The sequence below is a fragment of the Oryctolagus cuniculus genome, chromosome 9, assembly GCF_964237555.1.
Source record: "Oryctolagus cuniculus chromosome 9, mOryCun1.1, whole genome shotgun sequence".
Taxonomy (NCBI): Eukaryota; Metazoa; Chordata; class Mammalia; order Lagomorpha; family Leporidae; genus Oryctolagus; species Oryctolagus cuniculus.
In genome coordinates this window covers 118,384,912-118,403,283 of record NC_091440.1, presented here as the reverse complement: position 1 = coordinate 118,403,283, position 18,372 = coordinate 118,384,912, and the positions used below count along the sequence as shown (strand labels likewise).

Sequence of the window (18,372 nt, the reverse complement as noted above, 5' to 3'; positions counted from 1 at the left end):
AGATAAGATGAAGAAGGGCACTATTTAATGATTAAGGGATCAATTCAACAGGAAGATGTGACTATAACAAACATATATGCATCCAGAGGACACATGTCTATTTAAAAGAAATGTTAATGGATCAAAAGGGAGACAGGGTCTGCAATACAATAGTAATAGGGGACTTCAATACCCCACTTTCAGCAATGGACAGATCCACCAGACAGAAAAACAGAAAGGAAACAACAGAGTTAATACACACTATAGAGCGAATGGACCTAATGGATATCTACAGAACTTTTCATCCCACAGTTGCAGTTGTGGAGCTTTCTCTAGGTAGACCACATGGTAAGCCATAAAGCAAGCCTCAGCAAAATAAAAAGAATCAAAATCATACCGTGCATCTTCTCTGACCACAATAAAATTAAGCTGGAAATCAATAAATCAAGAATCTTTAGATCTCATGCAAACACATGGAGACTGAACAACATGCTGCTGAATGAACAGTAGGTCATAGAAGAAATCAAAAGAAAAATTAAAAATTTCTAGAAATGAATGAAGACAACAATACGTCATATCAAAACTCATGGGATACAGCAAAAGCATTATTAGGAGGAAAGTGTAGCAACTGGTGCCTAAATCAAGAAATTGGAAATGTACCAAATAAATGAGCTATCAATGCATCTCAAGAACCTAGAAAAACACCAGCAAACCAAACCCAAAACTATTAGGAGAAAAGAAATAATTAATAAATAAAATTAGAGAAGAAATAAAATTGAAACCAAAAAAATACAAAAGATCAGTGAAACTAAGAGCTGGTTTTTTTGAAAAAATAAACAAAACTGATGCACCAAAAAATGGAAGAAAATCAGGGAGAAGACCCACATCAATAAAATTAGAGATGAAAAAGGAAATTTAACAAGAGACACCACAGAAGTAAAAAGAATCATCAGGAATTACTATAAAGTGCTGTATGCCAACAAACTGGGAAACCCAGAAGAAAAGGATAGATTCCTGGACACAAGCAATCTTCCTAAATTGAGCCATGAAGAAGATAGAGAAAACCTAAACAGACCCACAACCAAGATGGAAGTTGAATCAGTAATAAAGATCCTCCCCCCCAAAAAAGCTCAGGACCAGATGGCATTACTGCTAAATTCTACCAGACATTTAAAGAACTAACTTCAATTCTTCTCAGGCTGTTCAAAACAATTAACAAGGAGGGAATCCCTCTAAACTCCTTCAATGAAGCCTGCATCATCTTAATTTCTAAACCAGAAAAAGATAAAATACAGAAAGAGAACTATAGACCAATTTCTCTGATGAACACAAACACAAAAATCCTTAACAAAATACTAGCCAATCTATCCAACAACACATTAGAAAGGACCAAGTGGGATTTATCCCTCCTATGAAGGGATGGTTCAACATTCCCAAGTCAATCAATGTGATACAAAACATTAACAAATTAAACAACAAAAACCATATGATTAGTTCTATAGATGCAGAGTAAGCATCTGATAAAATACAACACCCTTTCATGATGAAAACTTTATGCAAATTGGGTATAGAAGAAACATTCCTCAACACAATCAAGGCAATTTTTGACAAACACACGTCCAGCATCCTACTGGATGTGGAAAAATTGGAAGCATTCCTACTGAGATATGGAATGAGACAAGGATGCCCACTCTCATTATTGCTATTCCATGTATGCCAGAAAGTTTTAGCCAGGGCAATTAGGCAAGAAAAAGAAATCAAAGGATTACAAATTGGAAAGGAGGAAATCAAACAATCCCTATTTGCAGATGACATGATTATATATATGGGATCCAAGATACTCCATTAAGAGACTATTGGAACTCATAGAAGAATTTTGTAAAATAGAAGGATATAAAATCAACACACAAAAATCAATAGTCTTTTTATACACAGACAATGCCATGGCTTAGGAAGAATTTCTAAGATATTCTAAGAACTTATAAGTCCATTCAAAACAGGTACAAAAAAATCAAATACCTTGGAATACATTTCACCAAGGATGTCAAAGATCTCTACAATTAGAATTATAAAACATTAAACAAAGAAATGGAAGAAGATATCAAAAATTGTTCATGGTCATGTTTTGCAAGAATCATTATCATGAAAATGTTTATACTACCAAAAGCAATTTACAGATTCAGTGTGATACCAATCAAAATACCAAGAACATTCTCCTCAGTTATAAAAAAATGATGCTGAAATTCATATGGAAACAAAGGAAACCCCGAATAGCTAAAGCAATCTTAGACAATAAAAACAAAGCCAGAGGCATCACAATACCTGATTTCAAGACATACCACAGGACAGTGGTAATCAAAACAGGCTGGTACTGGCACAAAAAAAGACTTGCAGACCAATGGAACAGAACAGAAACTCCAGAAATCAATCCAGGTGTCTACAACCAACTTATGTTTGACAAAGGAGTTAAAATCAATTCCTGAGGCAAGGACAGTCTCTTCAACTAATGATGCAGGGAAAACTGTATCTCCACATGCAAAAGCATAAAGCAAGACCCCTACCTCACAATTTACACAAAAATATACTCAGAATGAATTAAAAACTTAAATCTATGACCCAATACCATCAAGTTAGTAAAGAAGATTGGGGAATCTATGCAAGACATTGGCAGGCAAAGAGTTCTGTAAAACACCCCAGAAGCACAGGCAATCAAAGCCAAAATTGGCAAATGGGATTACATCAAATTCAGAAGCTTCTGCACTACAACAGAACACTCAGCAAAGTGAAGAGGCAACCAACAGAATGGGAGAAATTATTTGCAAATTATGCAACTGATAAAGGCTTAACATCCAGATTCTATAAAGAGGTCAAGAAACTTAACAACAATACAATTAAAAAATGGACAGAGGACTTGAACAGGCATTTTTCAAGAGAGGAAATCCAAACGGCCAACAGACTCATGAAAAAATGCTCAGGAAAATGCAAATCAAAACCAAGGTGAGTTTTCACCTCACTCCAATTAGAATGGCTCTCATATATAAATCAACAAATGACAGGTGTTGGTGAGGACATGGGAGAAAAGGTCCCTGGTGTACTGCTGGTGGGAATGTAAACTGTTGCAGCCATGTGGAAGACAGTATGGTGGAGATACCTCAGGAATCTGAATATAAACCTACCATATGATCCAGCCATCCCATTCTTGGAATTTACCTAAGGGAAATGAAATCAGCATATGAAAGTTACCTGTACCCCCATGTTTATTGCAGCTCCATTCAGAATAGCTAAGGTATAGACTCAACCAAAATGTCTGTAAACTGAAGTCTAGATAAAGAAATTATGGGATATGCGCACCATAGAATACTACACAGTGGGAAAAAAATAAAATCTTTTTGTTCACAACAAAATGAATGAAACTGGAAAACATCATACTTAGTGAAATAATCTAGTCCTAAAAGGAGAAATATCATATGTTTTCTGTTACCTGTGGTATCTAATAGAGCACTCAAAAGGTAATCTACAGAAGTGAAATTGACACTTTGAGATGCAATGACTTTGAAAAAGCCCTTGTCTTGACTGTTGAGGAACAGGTATTTTTTTTTTTTTGTACTAGTTATTGAACTGTTTACTTAGTATAGGGATAATCATATGTGTATAAAGTTAATTGAAGATAGATCTTAGTATAAATAAGAATGGGAATAGAAGAGGGAGGAGGAAGTGGGGTGAGAGAGCAGCTACAGTGTGAAGAATCACTATGTTCCCAAAGTTGTACTTATGAAATCCAAGATGTTTACATTCCTTAAATAAAAGGTTTCTGGGAAAAATTACCTTGAATTATGACTGAACCACACAGATAACAGAAATTGTAAAATGAATGAATGCCAGAGGAAAATGATCACAGGCAGGTTCATAACCAAGAATTGAAAATATACATGTTTACTTTGTCCATCATTATTCATGAGATGGACACATCAATCAAACATACTGCCCAAATGACATGCACTTTTCTGGATGCTGTGGAAACAAAGATCAATTAGGTTAGAGCTTGCTTTAAAGGAGCTTATACTCTACAAGAGAGAAAGACAACCATGAAGACAAAAACTGAAATACATGTGCTGTGTTTTATGACAAACATACAACTGTGACCAAATGGTGTCACCTCGCCTCTCAGTCTGACTAATCTGAATCAGGTTTCTCCCAGATTACAGATCCCTGACCTCAATCTTTACACTTACATTTACTTTAAAACAAAAACAAAAACAAAAAATTTATGTTTATATACCCTTCACTGCCATCTTGAAAAATAGATCAATCTCCCATTCTCTAGCCAGTTTTACAATCCAAGAATATCTCTATCAGGGGTTAGGGAGCTGTCCCGTTGGAATGCAGTCAACAATAAAGTCTCAGGGCAGCTGTTTGACCGTGCTGTCAAGAAGCCATTTGGGATGTCCAGATCCCATGCTGGAGTACCTGTTTTCAAGATTTGGCTCTGCTCCTAATTCCTGCTTCATGCTAATGTGCCCCCTAGGAAGCAGCAGGTGATAACTTAAGTCTTGGGGTTCCTGACAGCCACATGGGAGATCTGAACTGATTTCCCAGCTGCCAGTTTTGGCCTAGCCTAGCCCTGGCTTTTTTGGGAATTTGGGGGAGTGAACCCGCAAATGCTACCTTACTCTCTCTGTCTCTCAAATAATTAAAGATGTAAAGTAAATCATACGGAATTTCTGACTATAAATACAATATTGTATGCCAAATCTCTAGAACTCATCCCTTAAAACTTTAGTTAAGAGGGTAGCTGTCATATGTGTTCTTATCACAATAAAATTTTAAAAATTAGAGAAAGCAAAGGGATTTGAGGTGGGAGGTGGGAGGGAGAGAGAGAGAGGAAAGGAAGGAAAAGTTGGAAGGATGAAGACAGATGGAGGGGAGGAGAGGAGGGGAGAGAAGGGAGGGAAAGAGTCTTGGAAAGAAAGGGATAGAGGGGCAGGGAAGGAGGGAGGAGATCCCTCATCTCCTAGTCTCTGTGGGAGAGCAGACGCCTAACTTCAATATGCACAAATTAATACACACAGATGGCCCAACCACAGGAGCCTGCTCCCGCCCAGTCTCCTCTAGGATTTTTTCACTAGCTCATCCCAGTACTTAAAAACTCTCCCATCTTTTGTTTCAACAGAGCTGAGTTCCATTTGCACCAAGTGTCTGGTGCAATTTCCCTGTGATGCATCAAATCATGGCAACACACAAATGTCAACCTGTGTGAGAATAGGTAGGACTATTCAAAGGACAAGGTACTAAGCTGGATGTGAACTTGAGAATTCTGTACACTGGATAGAAAAGAGGCTAGCTGCATTCCAGGCAGAGTGAGTGACAGGGACACAGGTCCTGGCCCATATACCAATTTTTTCATTTGCAAGCTTCCAAACAAGATATACTAAAATTTAATAAATTTGGATCTATCGAAGTCTACAATATAGTTAAGATTTTTAAGGCAAATTATTCTTCCATCAAGGCCAAATACTGTATATTTCTGCTTCTTTTTGTTGTAAGTAAGCACAAATTGTGCTGTTGAGAGATTTTTAAATGTTAACACACTTTTTGCCTAATCCTTTCAATCAGGGTGTGACAGATGACTGCTGGCTGAAGGACAGATGTGAATCGCAGTGATGAGAAACACACTATTGCTCAAGGTGATTATTCCTTCCTAAGGTCATCCACATTCATGGCAGTACATTCCTAGGAAAGAGGCTAACAAAACCTCCATTTTTCTTTTTTCCTTTCAGGGCGGCCCCCATGAGAGCAGCTGGGCTCTTATTAATGCCTCTAAATGTTAGCAACAAACCTCTCTGGAATTATACTGAATAAGGTGACGTAGAAGAAAGTTTGTACCAAATAAATTTGCGTAGATTAGAGCCTGCAGGTGGCCTAAAGCATGCCTCTATTGGGAGCCAAACTGTTCAGCACTGGAACCTTTTGAAATGAGAACAAAGAGCCTTTCATTGCCCAAATTCTAAATGCAGCTTAGTACTTCATTAGAAACCTCTTAGTTCGCTGTAGGAATCTTTCAGAATTAATTATGAGGTGGGGTAAAAGCCTTCTTCTCCCAGGATACCATATTGAACCATTTTATTCTGTGTTTCCTGGGAGACCTCCAAGTTGTACAAATTGCAGAAGTCACCAGTCATATTGAATGTAATTTTTTCCTGAACCATAAGCATTGGGTTAAACCAAGTTATCCATCTCTGCTGATACAAACTCTCAACTTAAACTCACTAACAGAAACAAAGGAGTTAAAATTTAAGAAACCTGGGTTTTCTCTCTGGTTCCTTAACCTTGGGATGTTAAATGCCTGAGCTTTACTTTAGTCTTTTATAAAGGAAGGCAGCAAAAACAGATGAGCTTCAATTCCCCTTCCATGTCTAAAATTCCACCACTCTATTTGGGCACCATTTAGTAACTGCCAAGCACTTATCAAAGATAATATTTCCAAAGCTATGGTATCAAATCATTGTGGTTGAGATGTTTTAAATTTTAACTTTTGGAATTCTAACTCTTGCTTTAGTGAACTTGATAAAAAATAGGAAGGTCAGGAGATTCAGAATCCAGAAGTCAGCACAGCACCCCAACACAATGGCACAGAAAGGAATAGAATATTCAGGTGCAGCATTTGCTGCTGCAGCCCAGGATGAAAACCTGAGCCTGTTACATCTCCTGGCCTTGGCCTTTGAATTTCTGATGTCCGGATTGTATGTCTGTGTTTTCAAAGTACATGAATTCAAATAGCCATCAATCGGGCCAAGGGAAGCAAAACTTTTACAGAGGTTGGACCAACAACCCCCTCTAATATCATGCAGTGAGGGAACTGTACTATCCTCAGCCAACTACTTTGTTGTCTGAAATGGAGACAAAGTAAAAAGGGACAGTGAACATATGCTCATTACATGAACAAATGAATAAACAACCCATGAATCTCAAGTTTTGGCTTCCAGCTCTGATTGCCAAGATCAGTGCAAAACTCTTAATGGAAGTCTTTTCTAAGAATCAGAGAAATGAAGTATTACTTATACAATAGAATATTGAAGGAAAACAGCTTCTGATTTCCCCCTTTCTGTACAAAAATTAACAGCACAGAAACAAAAATGTGGTCTAAAGCCACATTTGTAAAACTTTATAAATCTCTAGTTGATAATGAACTCTTGGTCAGACTCTGTTTTTGAGTGCTTTGCGGATGAGGGCAAAACACATGAACACAAGGCTAGAGAATCTCCTTACTAAATCATCGAAGTGGACCAAGTTGTGCATTAGTTTGATGATGATAAAAGCAGTAAGAAAATGATAAGAATGGGGGCCGGCACTGTGGCGTAATGGGTAAGGCTGTTGCCTGCAGTGCTGGCATCCCACAGGGCACCAGTTCGAGTCCCAGCTGCTCCACTTCCTATCCAGCTCTCTGATATGACCTGGGAAAGCAGTAGAAGATGGCCCAAGTCCTTGGGCCCCTGCACCTATGTGGGAGACCCAGAGGAAGCTCCTGGCTCCTGGATTCGGATCAACAAAGCTCCAGCCATTGCAGCCAATTGGGGAGTGAACAAGCAGATGGAAGACCTCTCTCACTCTCTTTCTCTCTCTCTCTCTCTCTCTCTCTCTCTCTCTCTCTCTCTGACTCTCCTCTGTGTAGCTCTGACTTTCAAATAAGTAAAATAACTCTTAAAAAAAACTGTAAGAATGTCTTTCATTGTCACGGTTTTTGTTAAAGGCATTGAAAAATATTCAGGTTATATTTTCTCAAGAAATCACATGCTCTGTTCTCCTGAACCAAGGAATAGAATTTGTACAAATGTCACAGCAAACAATATGGATTTTTAATAATAATGTTGTTAGTCCTTAATCTTTTTCATGACAAAAAATTGAGAAATGTAAAGATATAAAGAGGGTATGTTTTTATAACTCATTATGTACAATGAATTTGATTAGCCATATGATGTAATCCAACCAGATGTGGTTACAAGAAATGATTGCTTCTCATTGTCATTATTGCCACCACCCTGGCCCAAAGTCAGCCATCTTTCATTTGGATAATATCAACAGCCTCCTAACTGAACCCCTACTTCTACTCTTGTTCATACTGCAACCCCATGGATACTGCCAATACTGCAACTGATGCAATCCAAGTTGAATCCACTAATGTTTGAGGAACGTCTGGCCCATGAAATCATTTGGTCTGGCCTTGCCAAGGCAACCACAGGCAGGACTCCAAATTCAATAAATCTATTGCAGGGTAATTTTTAAGTTCATAATTTTGTATGGTGTGCTAATGATGTTATAAATACCAATATGTCATGTGGCAGAAAAAAGGTTCCCCACCTCCGCTGCCACTGAGGATTTCCCATCTTAGAGCAAAAATCCTTACTGTAACCTACTGTGCCCCATCTTCAAAGCCTACCTAACTTGTCTCCCCATAGTCTCTCTCTGCTCCCCCATGACTTTTCTCTTGCTTCAGCCACTTCAGTTCTCTGATACTTCCTGAACACCCTAGCCAATGCCCACTCAGGACCTTTGCACATGCTGTTTCCGCTTCTTGGAATCCTTCTTCCGCACATATCCCCTGGGATCACTCATTACTTATTCTGAATTTTTCTTTGTTTTTTTTTTTTTTTTTTTTTTTTAATCTCCCTTATTTAATTTTCCCTGTCCCTGGCTATTTTATATAAAATTCTAGTTTTTCTCTGCAATATTTTCTATCTCCCTCATTTTTTTTTTTTATCTCTAGCATTTAGTAGTATTTTGTTGATTTGTTTTTCTTAGTATCTGGCAACTCTAAGACTAAATTTATAAGGGTAAGGGTTTATTAATGTTTTATCTGTTTTGTTCAGAGGTCTATCTTCAGAATCTGAAAAAATGTCTGGTACAGAAAAGCAGCTTAATAGACAGGCACTAAATGAACAGATGAGTACTATCCTCTTATCACCTTACTTGGCTTTTTCATAACCAGACTAATAATGGCCTGTAATTGCTCTACACAGTAACTGAAATTCCTTTCATTTCTAAATCATCTAAGATACTCTGAAGAAAAGTCTTGGACTCTCGATTTCTTTTTTTACTGATAGCAAACACATCTTTGTATGATGCTTGGTGTTATTATAGGTTTCACAACCTGCAATTTCTATTATGATTTTGGGAAAGGGAGCTGTGTAACACCAACCCCAGCAGAATGCAGTTGGGCTCAAAATAGGTAATTCATGAGTAATGTAAAACACACCTGAACTGAAGCAAGAAAGCAATTCAGGAAGGAGACATGAGAAGAGGTTGAGTAACTTACGTGGAGATTCACTGTTTTCACAGGCTTCACCTTCATTGGATGCCTCTGCTTCCTCCTCTTCCTCTTCGGGGTCATCGGTATCTCCTGACTCATCACTGTCTTCCACCCATTTTCCGGGCATCAGTCCTGCTGAGTCATAGGAGTTGCACAGGGGCCCCACAATGTGTGAGATGAAGGATTCCTGCAGATTGGCCAACTGGGGGGCAGAACGGTCCATGAAGGGGCTAATGGGCAACCCGAGGCTGGCCTCTTCATCACCCTAGGGATAGGAATTTAGCATGAACGGTTAGCTTGGAAAGGTAAAACACAAGGGGAGTTTGAAATACAAGGAAAGCCAACACTGTCCACCTGGCATCTAAAATGTGTAGAAATCTAAGAACCCAAGCATTCACGTGGAAACGGCTTCTTTACTGCACCGCTAAGAGTTTCAATCAAGAATATTATAATTCTTAAAGCTCTGTTGCAATGTACTACTTTTGTGATCTTGAGAGTTTTGGCTTCTTGCCAAGGAGAAATACAAGAGGTTTGACGTTTCACTAGATACTTCTTATCATATCAGCTAGTGTTCCTTAATCGGCTAATATAAATGCACCTTAACATGCAATGCTAGGTATAATAATCTAACAAATATATAATTTGTTATGCTTTATTTTGTGCATGGGTTCTAGAAAACTTCAAGCACTTATTGACCAGCTCGAGTTGCCATTCTATTTCACCATGTCTTCTGTAATTATGTGGTTTCTGAAAGTCATGTTTACACATATATATTTAATATGCATATTGTTACAATATATGTACTTATTTTGAAGACTTCAAATCCTTCTGGGAAAAAATGACAGATCATAAACCAGAAATTACTCAGCAAAATTAACAAGGGAAATATTCCAAAATATCAACAATATTTATGCCTATGAAATTGTTATTAATGTTGTTATAAATAGATTTTCCTTTTAATTTATTTTTTAAGCATTTAAATATTTCAGGATTGACACTGAACGAATCCTATTCTTGGTATAGGCAATACATTTTTTTTTAATTAACCAGGGTCAGCGTTGTGGCATAATGGGTTAAGCTGCTGCCTGCAACACCAGCATCTCACATGGATACCAGTCCATGTCCTGGCTGCTCCATTTCCAATCCAGCAGGGAGCTCTGAAGCTTCAGACTCCCAATGATTTACAAACATTATATCCTTGCTTTCCTTAATTTCTGTAATGGAAAATGCTTTAGAGGAAGATTTTATACCAGCTTCCAGTTACACTAGGAGTCAAGATCAGCAAGGATTTTCTTTTGTCCAACTGGTTGTTGAGAAGTTTCACAAAACCATTTTTCTAGCTGTGGTCCTTCAAACATATCTTCTGCACCTACGTCACACATTTTAATAAGGCATTTTCAAGACTGTTGGTCACTTCAATTTATCTGGGGCTGGTACATGAGCCTAAGTATTATTCAGATTTTATATCTCTAATCCAATTTTTTTTTCTTGCTAAACATGAAGATGCTGATTTTGTATGAATGTGTTACTTTGGATGTGAGAAGAAGAAAATGCCAATTATGTGTTTTCCTGTTTCTGCACCAATTCTGGAAAAATATAAGATTCTTCATTTTTTAACATGGTTTTGGGGATCAATTGTATGTCCATTCAGGGCAGATTAATTTAGGCAATCAATTTAATTTAACAGAAGAAATATTCCATGTCATACAGAATACTATATATCATTTTTACCAGATATTTTACAAATGCCTCACCTCATCCTGTATGTAATCAATAATAATGTATTACTTTAGAGTTTAGAAAGACACAGCAATCAATATAGATTATATTTAAGCCCTTCAAAAAAAAAAAAAAAAAAAGAAGAAGGCCCTGGGAAAAGCAGCAGAAGATGGCCCAAGTGCTTGGGTCCTTGCCACTAATGTGGGCGACCCAGATGAAGCTCCTGGCCCCTGGCTTCAGCCTGGCTCAGCTCTGGCCACTGTAGCCACTTGCAGATCAAAGATCTCTCTATGCATCTTCCCGCTTTCTCTGTAACCCTGACTTTCCAATAAATAAATAAATCTTTTTTGTAAAAAAAAAAAAAGCAAGCAAAAATATAAAACAAAGTGATCATACTTTTACAGGGTTTGGGGGCTTTGATGAATTTACAAGCAAATTGAAAGTACAGATTATGAGATTTAAACAGTTAATTACCTGTTCATAAAACTCATTAACAATACCCTCTGTCCACTGAAGATGGAGCTCTTTACATTTAGCTGGTCCATTAATGTCCGCCAACTTAATGCACATTTGACAGACCAGTAGACGATCATTTTCATTGGTCCAGTCTATTCCGACTTCATCATTTACCTGTATGAAGGGTAAAGTTTAAACTGTGTTTTGCGGGGTCTGGCACTGTGGGGTAGTTGCTAAAGCCTCTGCCTGTGGCACTGGCATCCCACATAGGCACTGAGTCCTGGCTGCTTCACTTCCAACCCAGCTCCCTGCTAATGCATCTGGGAAAGTAGCAGAAAAGAGCCTGTGCTTGGGCCCCTGCACCCACGTGGGAGACCTGGAAGAAGCTCCTGGCTCCTGGCTTCAGATCCGCCCAGCTCCGGCCTTTGCGGCCATTTGGGGAGTAAAACGGCACATGGAATACCTCTCTCTCTGTCTCTGTCTCTGTCTCTCTCTGTAACTCTGCCATTCAAATACATAAGTCTTTAAATAAATAAATGTGTTTTGCCTCAGTTGAAGTACAATGAAAAAATATTGTCTTGCTACTATGTGGAGATCAGAACATCAAACAATCAGGAACTTCTCAGCTTTGTAAAATACGATTGATGGCTTACAGAAATTAATAGTAAAATAGTTCAGTAAAAAGTGAAATAATTAATATTTAATAATTCTTAATTGTGGTATTGATAGTACTATTTATCAATTACTACATAGTATAGCTCCAAAGGATAAGAAATTTTCTTGATTTAACATTCACATTTGGCATATGGAATTTTGCTTCAAGTTTGTGACCTGACTACTGACAGATAGTTTGCATCTGTATACCAGACAAATGAGAAAAATCAAGTCAAACCCAACAAAAAAAACCCTCAATAATAGTTAAAATTCATTGTTGTTCCTGTAGAGTGAAGTATAATGTAAACAGCACTCCATTTTCTTAGGTATCTAGATTTGGATCAATAACTTTATGTCTGCTTCTTGCAAAATATTTTACTGTACTTCAGTTTTCACATTTGGCAGATACAAGTTGACAGCCATAAGTCTTGTTCAGCTCTTAGTTCCCCAACATTTTTCATTGTGACCATAAAAAGGAAGACTGGTACAAATCTAGTTACCTTGGCATTAAACTTGGCTACGAAGTCAAAGTGTTTCTTCAGGTCAGTGGCCAATATTGCTTCGATGACAAGGAAACGGAAGTGCTTAAATTCCACATGGTCAAGGTTAACCAAGAAGTTGTATTCTGGCCGGGACATGAAAAGATTCCACGCAGCCGCTGCGTGATGATTCTCCAAAACTGAACGATCATTATACAGCACTGCCTAGACAAAGAAGAGAATTAAAAGTCCAACTTGTTAATTTAAAAAATAATCAAAAATAAATGAGAATATGCAATGATTTTGAAATAACTCCTTTTTTAACTGCGACAAATATATAATTTTGTGATGACTCATTATTAAGAAAAACTTATTGCTGTCCACTGACTGTAGATTATGTTCCTCAGTTAAGTTTTCTTCTTTGGTAAGTGAGGAGTACTCACCTATGTTAACAGATTTAGCTTTTCCTTAAATGTTTTTTTTTTTATATTTCTATTCAAGACATGGGAACTTAAACATTTTTAAAAAAAGCAAATATACCAATATCCTTAAGCAGTGACTTGGTTATTTTCCATATGTGGCATAAGAATTGTCTTTCATTAAACACATATGACTATTAAATAGGAATGGATCCCTAGAGGACCACAATCCAAAACATCCTCACCTAATAATCAGCTATAGGAAACATAAGGTGGCTTCCAAGAGTTCATAGGAAACAGAATTCAAAGGTAAGTTTATTTTTGGTGCAAATTTTTTTTTTTTTGAAATCCACACACATGAGGAGTCCTCATAATGTCTATGGAAATGTGTACCATGAAAAAACTGCACAGATGTAAAAAACAACTATCTTTTAATTCTATTTTCCCACAAAATCTTGGAAGAACCCCTGTATCATCTGAAGATGCTTCTTTTTTGAATCTCTTTAACAATGCTGAGGAAGCTGATTAATAGGAAAAAAAAAAAAAAAAAGAGCAAATTGCCTAGAAAATGGCTGAAGATTGTCCAAAGGAGACTATAAAGGGCAAAAAAGGTTCCAGGACGAACTTGAAAGACAATGCACAGGAATGTTACTACTGAGCTAAGTAAAATGGTGGACAGGGTAGGAAAATCCAGATGGTGAACTGTCTTTAGGGAACATATTTTAGCTTTCATTAGGGAAAATAATTCTAGTGTAAGAAGGATGGGCAGCAAGAAGATAAAGGAGTTGGGGGAAAACTGTACATTTTTGTTCAATACAGAATTGAAGAAAATCACAGCAGAGTCCATAGAGAGGTTGTGGAAACGGATGGGAATAGGATAAAAGACAAATGGCAAACGAACAAAAAGAGCAAATATGGGACCACATTGCCCTCTAGATGACCTGGAAAGGAGAGAGAATCCCAGGATGTTCAGTCACCTGGGTCCAGCTGATTCAAGCAAGAGGAAGCTGACCGAGTTTCTTTTTAGAAATGGAGATGCCTAGGTATTCAGTGATTTTTCAACTTAGACATAAATACAAGGATACTTCCAAAAGTTCATAGAGAAACTGAAATGAAAGGTAAATCTATTTTGTAGTCCACAATTTGTGGAACCATGCATAGGTTTTTCATAATATGCATGTTGCCTAAACTTTTTCAGGCCCTCTCCTAGATACAATCAAGCTCCCATAAAGTTATTGTTTTACAATCCATGTTAAGTAAAAATCTACCCTCAAATGGACAAAAGTTCATTCTTCACCTCCTGCAAACCATACGATATGCCAGAGGGATCATATTTGTTGTACTGAAAATACTTCAAAGGAACAACACTTCTACACAAAGAAGACTTACATTCTTAAAAGTCAGGCTTTGGTTCTCAGATCTTTTCATAAATAAACTTCTTTATAAGTCACCTTTTCTTTGTTGAGAAGATTCATTACCGGGAATTCAAGTACACTTTCTTCCTGAGAAGGGTTCCCTACGGGCAGTAAAACTGTACACCTGCCATTAACTCCTTGGGACAAACCATGGATCTTTTCAGAATTAGCATGTTCTTTAGGAATTTTATTCTAGAGCTAAATACAATTTGTTTTATGCTTCCTTGTTGTCCATGATGACTCAGATTTATCAAATTAATTTTTCAGTGACATGTCTAAGCTGAATTATTTCTGCGAATCAAAACCTGAAGATTTACCTGAGGAGCACTTGTTGCAACCAGGAAGGCATTAGTCCTTCCTGGGTGATCGTAGTCATGCATGGCTGCAGCCACGTAGAGAGCCATCAGTTCTAAGGCGGGGATATTCCCAGACAGGCATCCATATCTGTCATCGGGTACATTGTACATTTTTGAGAATACATAGCCCATATGTCCATGTGTAAATCCACTGTCAGAATCTGAGAAGAGAAAGAGAAAGCAAGGGCAACTTTTAAAAAGCACGAAACTGATGTCATTTGTCTTGATTTCTTAACCAACCAAACAACAACAACATCAAGGACCATCTTGTTCCCCTCTTTCACAAGGGAGCGCACAGAGGGACTTAACACATACCCGAGTCACTTGCTGATCCATGATCGTTAATCACAGTGGAGAGACCTGGAATAGGCTGTGTTGTGAGATACCAAACGGCATGCAAGACATCAGTGGCATGGACTCTGTTATGATCTGTAAGCAATGCAGAGGAAGTCATCGATTTGTGAACTCTGGGGACCAAGGATGAAGAGTGCCATCTACTGGATAAACATTTTAGGCCTAACATTTAACTCCAGACAAACGTTTCCAGGACAAATACTCTTATTACTCTTCCATAACTCCAAAATATCCACCATGACAAGAAAAAAATAACATTCACAGCACTCATTATGCAAGCAAATATCTGAAATGGAAAATTCTATATCCTGAGTCTACCAGAAACCTGTGTATTTAGGAAATTCACTATGTAAAATAATGTATTTTCCTCCTGTACTTATTTTCATGCTCCTGTATAAAACCATGCTGAGGACCAAAATAAAAGTGATGATACACCTCAATAAGATCTGATCAATGAGCTAATATTTCATTCTGACAAATGGCACCCAAATATTCTCTGTGAATAAGACACAGTACTATTCTTCTGTATTAATGTTAAAACACTGCGCTAAAAAATGAATGGTCCACCTTTTTTATGTAGATCAAACACACAAGGCAAAATTCAAGGCTAAAATCAGTTATGTTCTTGAATCAACACATTCTAATTTGAGAATACCTTAAACAAAAGACAAAAAGACTTCCTTGTATAATAATGAACATTTATAAGAGTAAGAACTACAGAAAACTCAAATACACTGGTCATGAAGTCATTATCAGGGCAGGTCACTTCTACACAGCAGCTGAGCTTCTTTTGATCATAACCAAGTGTCCAGAGTGCTGCTGGCTCCCCTCCTTTTCCTGGCTAAACTCTTCCATGATTTTTCTTGTTTGTCTGCCCCTCTTGTAATAACCCTTCACTGCTTGCGAAGATTTATCATAAAAGTTCTAACTTTACACATTTCCCATGATGCTAATTCCTTTATAATTTATATGGTTGAATAATAAATACTCAACAGGTAGAGAAGTGAGAAACAGAACATGAAGAATGGCAACGGAATATGAGGATAACACCTGCTCCTTGGGCTGTGAAGAAAGAAGAAACCTATGGTATCTGTGATGTTGGTGGCACCCAGGAGGTCTGTAGGTGAATGGTACCGATTTTCCTACATTTCTGGCAACTCTCAGGAGTCCATCACTAAATGATGACACATAAATAAATCTTGGGTAAATACTCCAGCAAATCAGTAGAGGGGCATGCATGAGTAATGGGTTTCAGAAGATATCAACAGAAGATCTTTGAGAAACAGATCCCCTAGGCTCCCAAGAAAAAAACAACAAAATCTGTACAATTATGTCTAGCAACAGAGATGAAATCTCATGTTGTGTAGTCTTCATAAAGCTGATTTTTTTTAAACACTAGAGTCTATGAGGCTGGAGCTGTGGCACAGCTGGTTAACACCCTGGCCTGAAACACAGGCATCCCACATGGGTGCTGGTTCGAGAACCAGCTGCTCCACTTTCAGTTCAGTTCTCTGCTGTGGCCTGGGAAAGCAGTGGAGGACGGCCCAAGTGCTTGGGTCCCTGCACTCACGTGGGAGACCCAGAAGAAGCTCCTGGCTCCTGGCTTCAGATCGGCACAACTCTGGCCATTGCAACCAACTGGGGAGCGAACCAGCAGATAGAAGACCTCTCTGTCTCTCTCTCTCTCTCCCTCTTTCTCTCCCTCTCTGCCTCTCCTCTCTCTGTGTAACGCTGACCTTCAAATAAATAAAAAAATCTTTAAAAAAAAGACTGGAGTCTATTTCCCCAATACAGCTCATGTTTAGTGATACACACTCATTACATTTACAGATTTTTACACACAAGAAACTTAGAATTACTTTCTACATCTATACCTGTGCCATGTACAAAGTTGATCACTTAGGAATTTTCTAGATTTGGACAAATTTTCTTTTAACTCTGCTCTGATGCTTATTATTCATGTTTTCTTGGGTGACTTAAAAACTCATTTCCTTCCCCTAAAATGCGATAAAGTTTCCTTTCCTTATCTTAAAAATATGCGGACAGTAATAGGGCTAATTTGATAGTACAATTGCCAGAATTACAGAAGTGAATAGATTTTCAAGTGTCTGATACACAGGGTAAGCTTACAATTAATGTAAATTATGAGTGTAATTCACGTAAAATAAGATGTTGCTGTAGAACAAGATGTTCAATGAGCACTGATCACCTGACTTTATTGTATTATGCTGGAGTTGTAAGAATAGGACTGAAGAATCAGTAAGCCCTTGAGGAGGTAGAAGGCAGCAATGATGTGGTACAGGAAGAGAGTGGTGGTCGGGGAGAGGGTGCCACTTGGGGTGGGAATGAACTTTCCTCCGTGGCAAGCTGTCAAGATGACTATATGCAAGTAATTACCATTAGTACTCCAAGTCAGAATGAGCCCAGAAATACAAGGGTGGATGGGGACATACCAGAGGGATGGCAAGACCTGTTGGAGGTGAGGAACAGACAACATTAATCACAAGTACACTTGCAGCTCTTAAGCTGTACTGTTCTCTGCCCTCTCCCCAGTCCCAAAGGCCAGCTCCAGAAGACCTTGTAGGCAGTATTTACAAACTTCCAATGAACAATCCTATCCAAACAATTTAATGCTGAAAATACAGAAAGAAGTGTCCAACTCATTTAATGAGGCCTGTATAATTTTGATTTAAAAATGTGGTAAAGATGGCATGGTATGCGTAAGACAAGTTCCTTTTGCTTTTGAATATAAGTTCAAAAGTACTAAGTAACACAAGTGTTATTCAAAGTTAACTGCTTATTTAAATATGCATGTCTAGTTCTGTGTGTGCATGTCTAGAAGAAGTACGTTGTTACCAATCCTCTAGGCAGAATGGAAAACCAGTGTGCCTTGTCAGTAGCCAGTAAAATGTTTATTAAACAAATATTTACATATTGTCTGCTACATGCAAGCATTATGCCAAGTGTTGATACCTCTGTTGCTTTTGCCATTAGCTGTGTAGTGATCCAGCTCAGGGACAAGCCAACCAGGAAAGTATCTATCTACTTCAATGTCAGGTACTGGCAGGTTTCTATACTATATGTAAACAGTCTCAAGGATTCTTTTTCTTGTTTTGGCTATTGGAAGCCACTAGGAGGAATAAGAAATGATTTCAGAGGTATCTGTACTTTATCCCTGTTATTATCATCCCTCTTATCTCTGCACAATGAACTAACCACCATCCATCGTTATTCTAT

The 18,372-nt window shown here is 37.9% G+C and overlaps 1 protein-coding gene across 3 annotated transcripts in view; it reads right to left on the bottom strand.

Moving 5' to 3' along the window:
* Window positions 1-18,372, bottom strand: part of PDE3A (phosphodiesterase 3A) — a 335,640-nt gene that overhangs the window by 17,048 nt on the left and 300,220 nt on the right. For all 3 annotated transcript variants that reach the window (XM_008259572.4, XM_051850837.2, XM_070049451.1), the window contains exons 11-15: window positions 15,097-15,210; window positions 14,743-14,942; window positions 12,613-12,816; window positions 11,477-11,632; window positions 9,290-9,548 (exon numbers count right to left, since the gene is read on the bottom strand). In XM_008259572.4, the coding sequence (XP_008257794.2) occupies window positions 9,290-9,548; window positions 11,477-11,632; window positions 12,613-12,816; window positions 14,743-14,942; window positions 15,097-15,210 (933 nt within the window). The remainder of the gene's footprint in view (window positions 1-9,289; window positions 9,549-11,476; window positions 11,633-12,612; window positions 12,817-14,742; window positions 14,943-15,096; window positions 15,211-18,372) is intronic.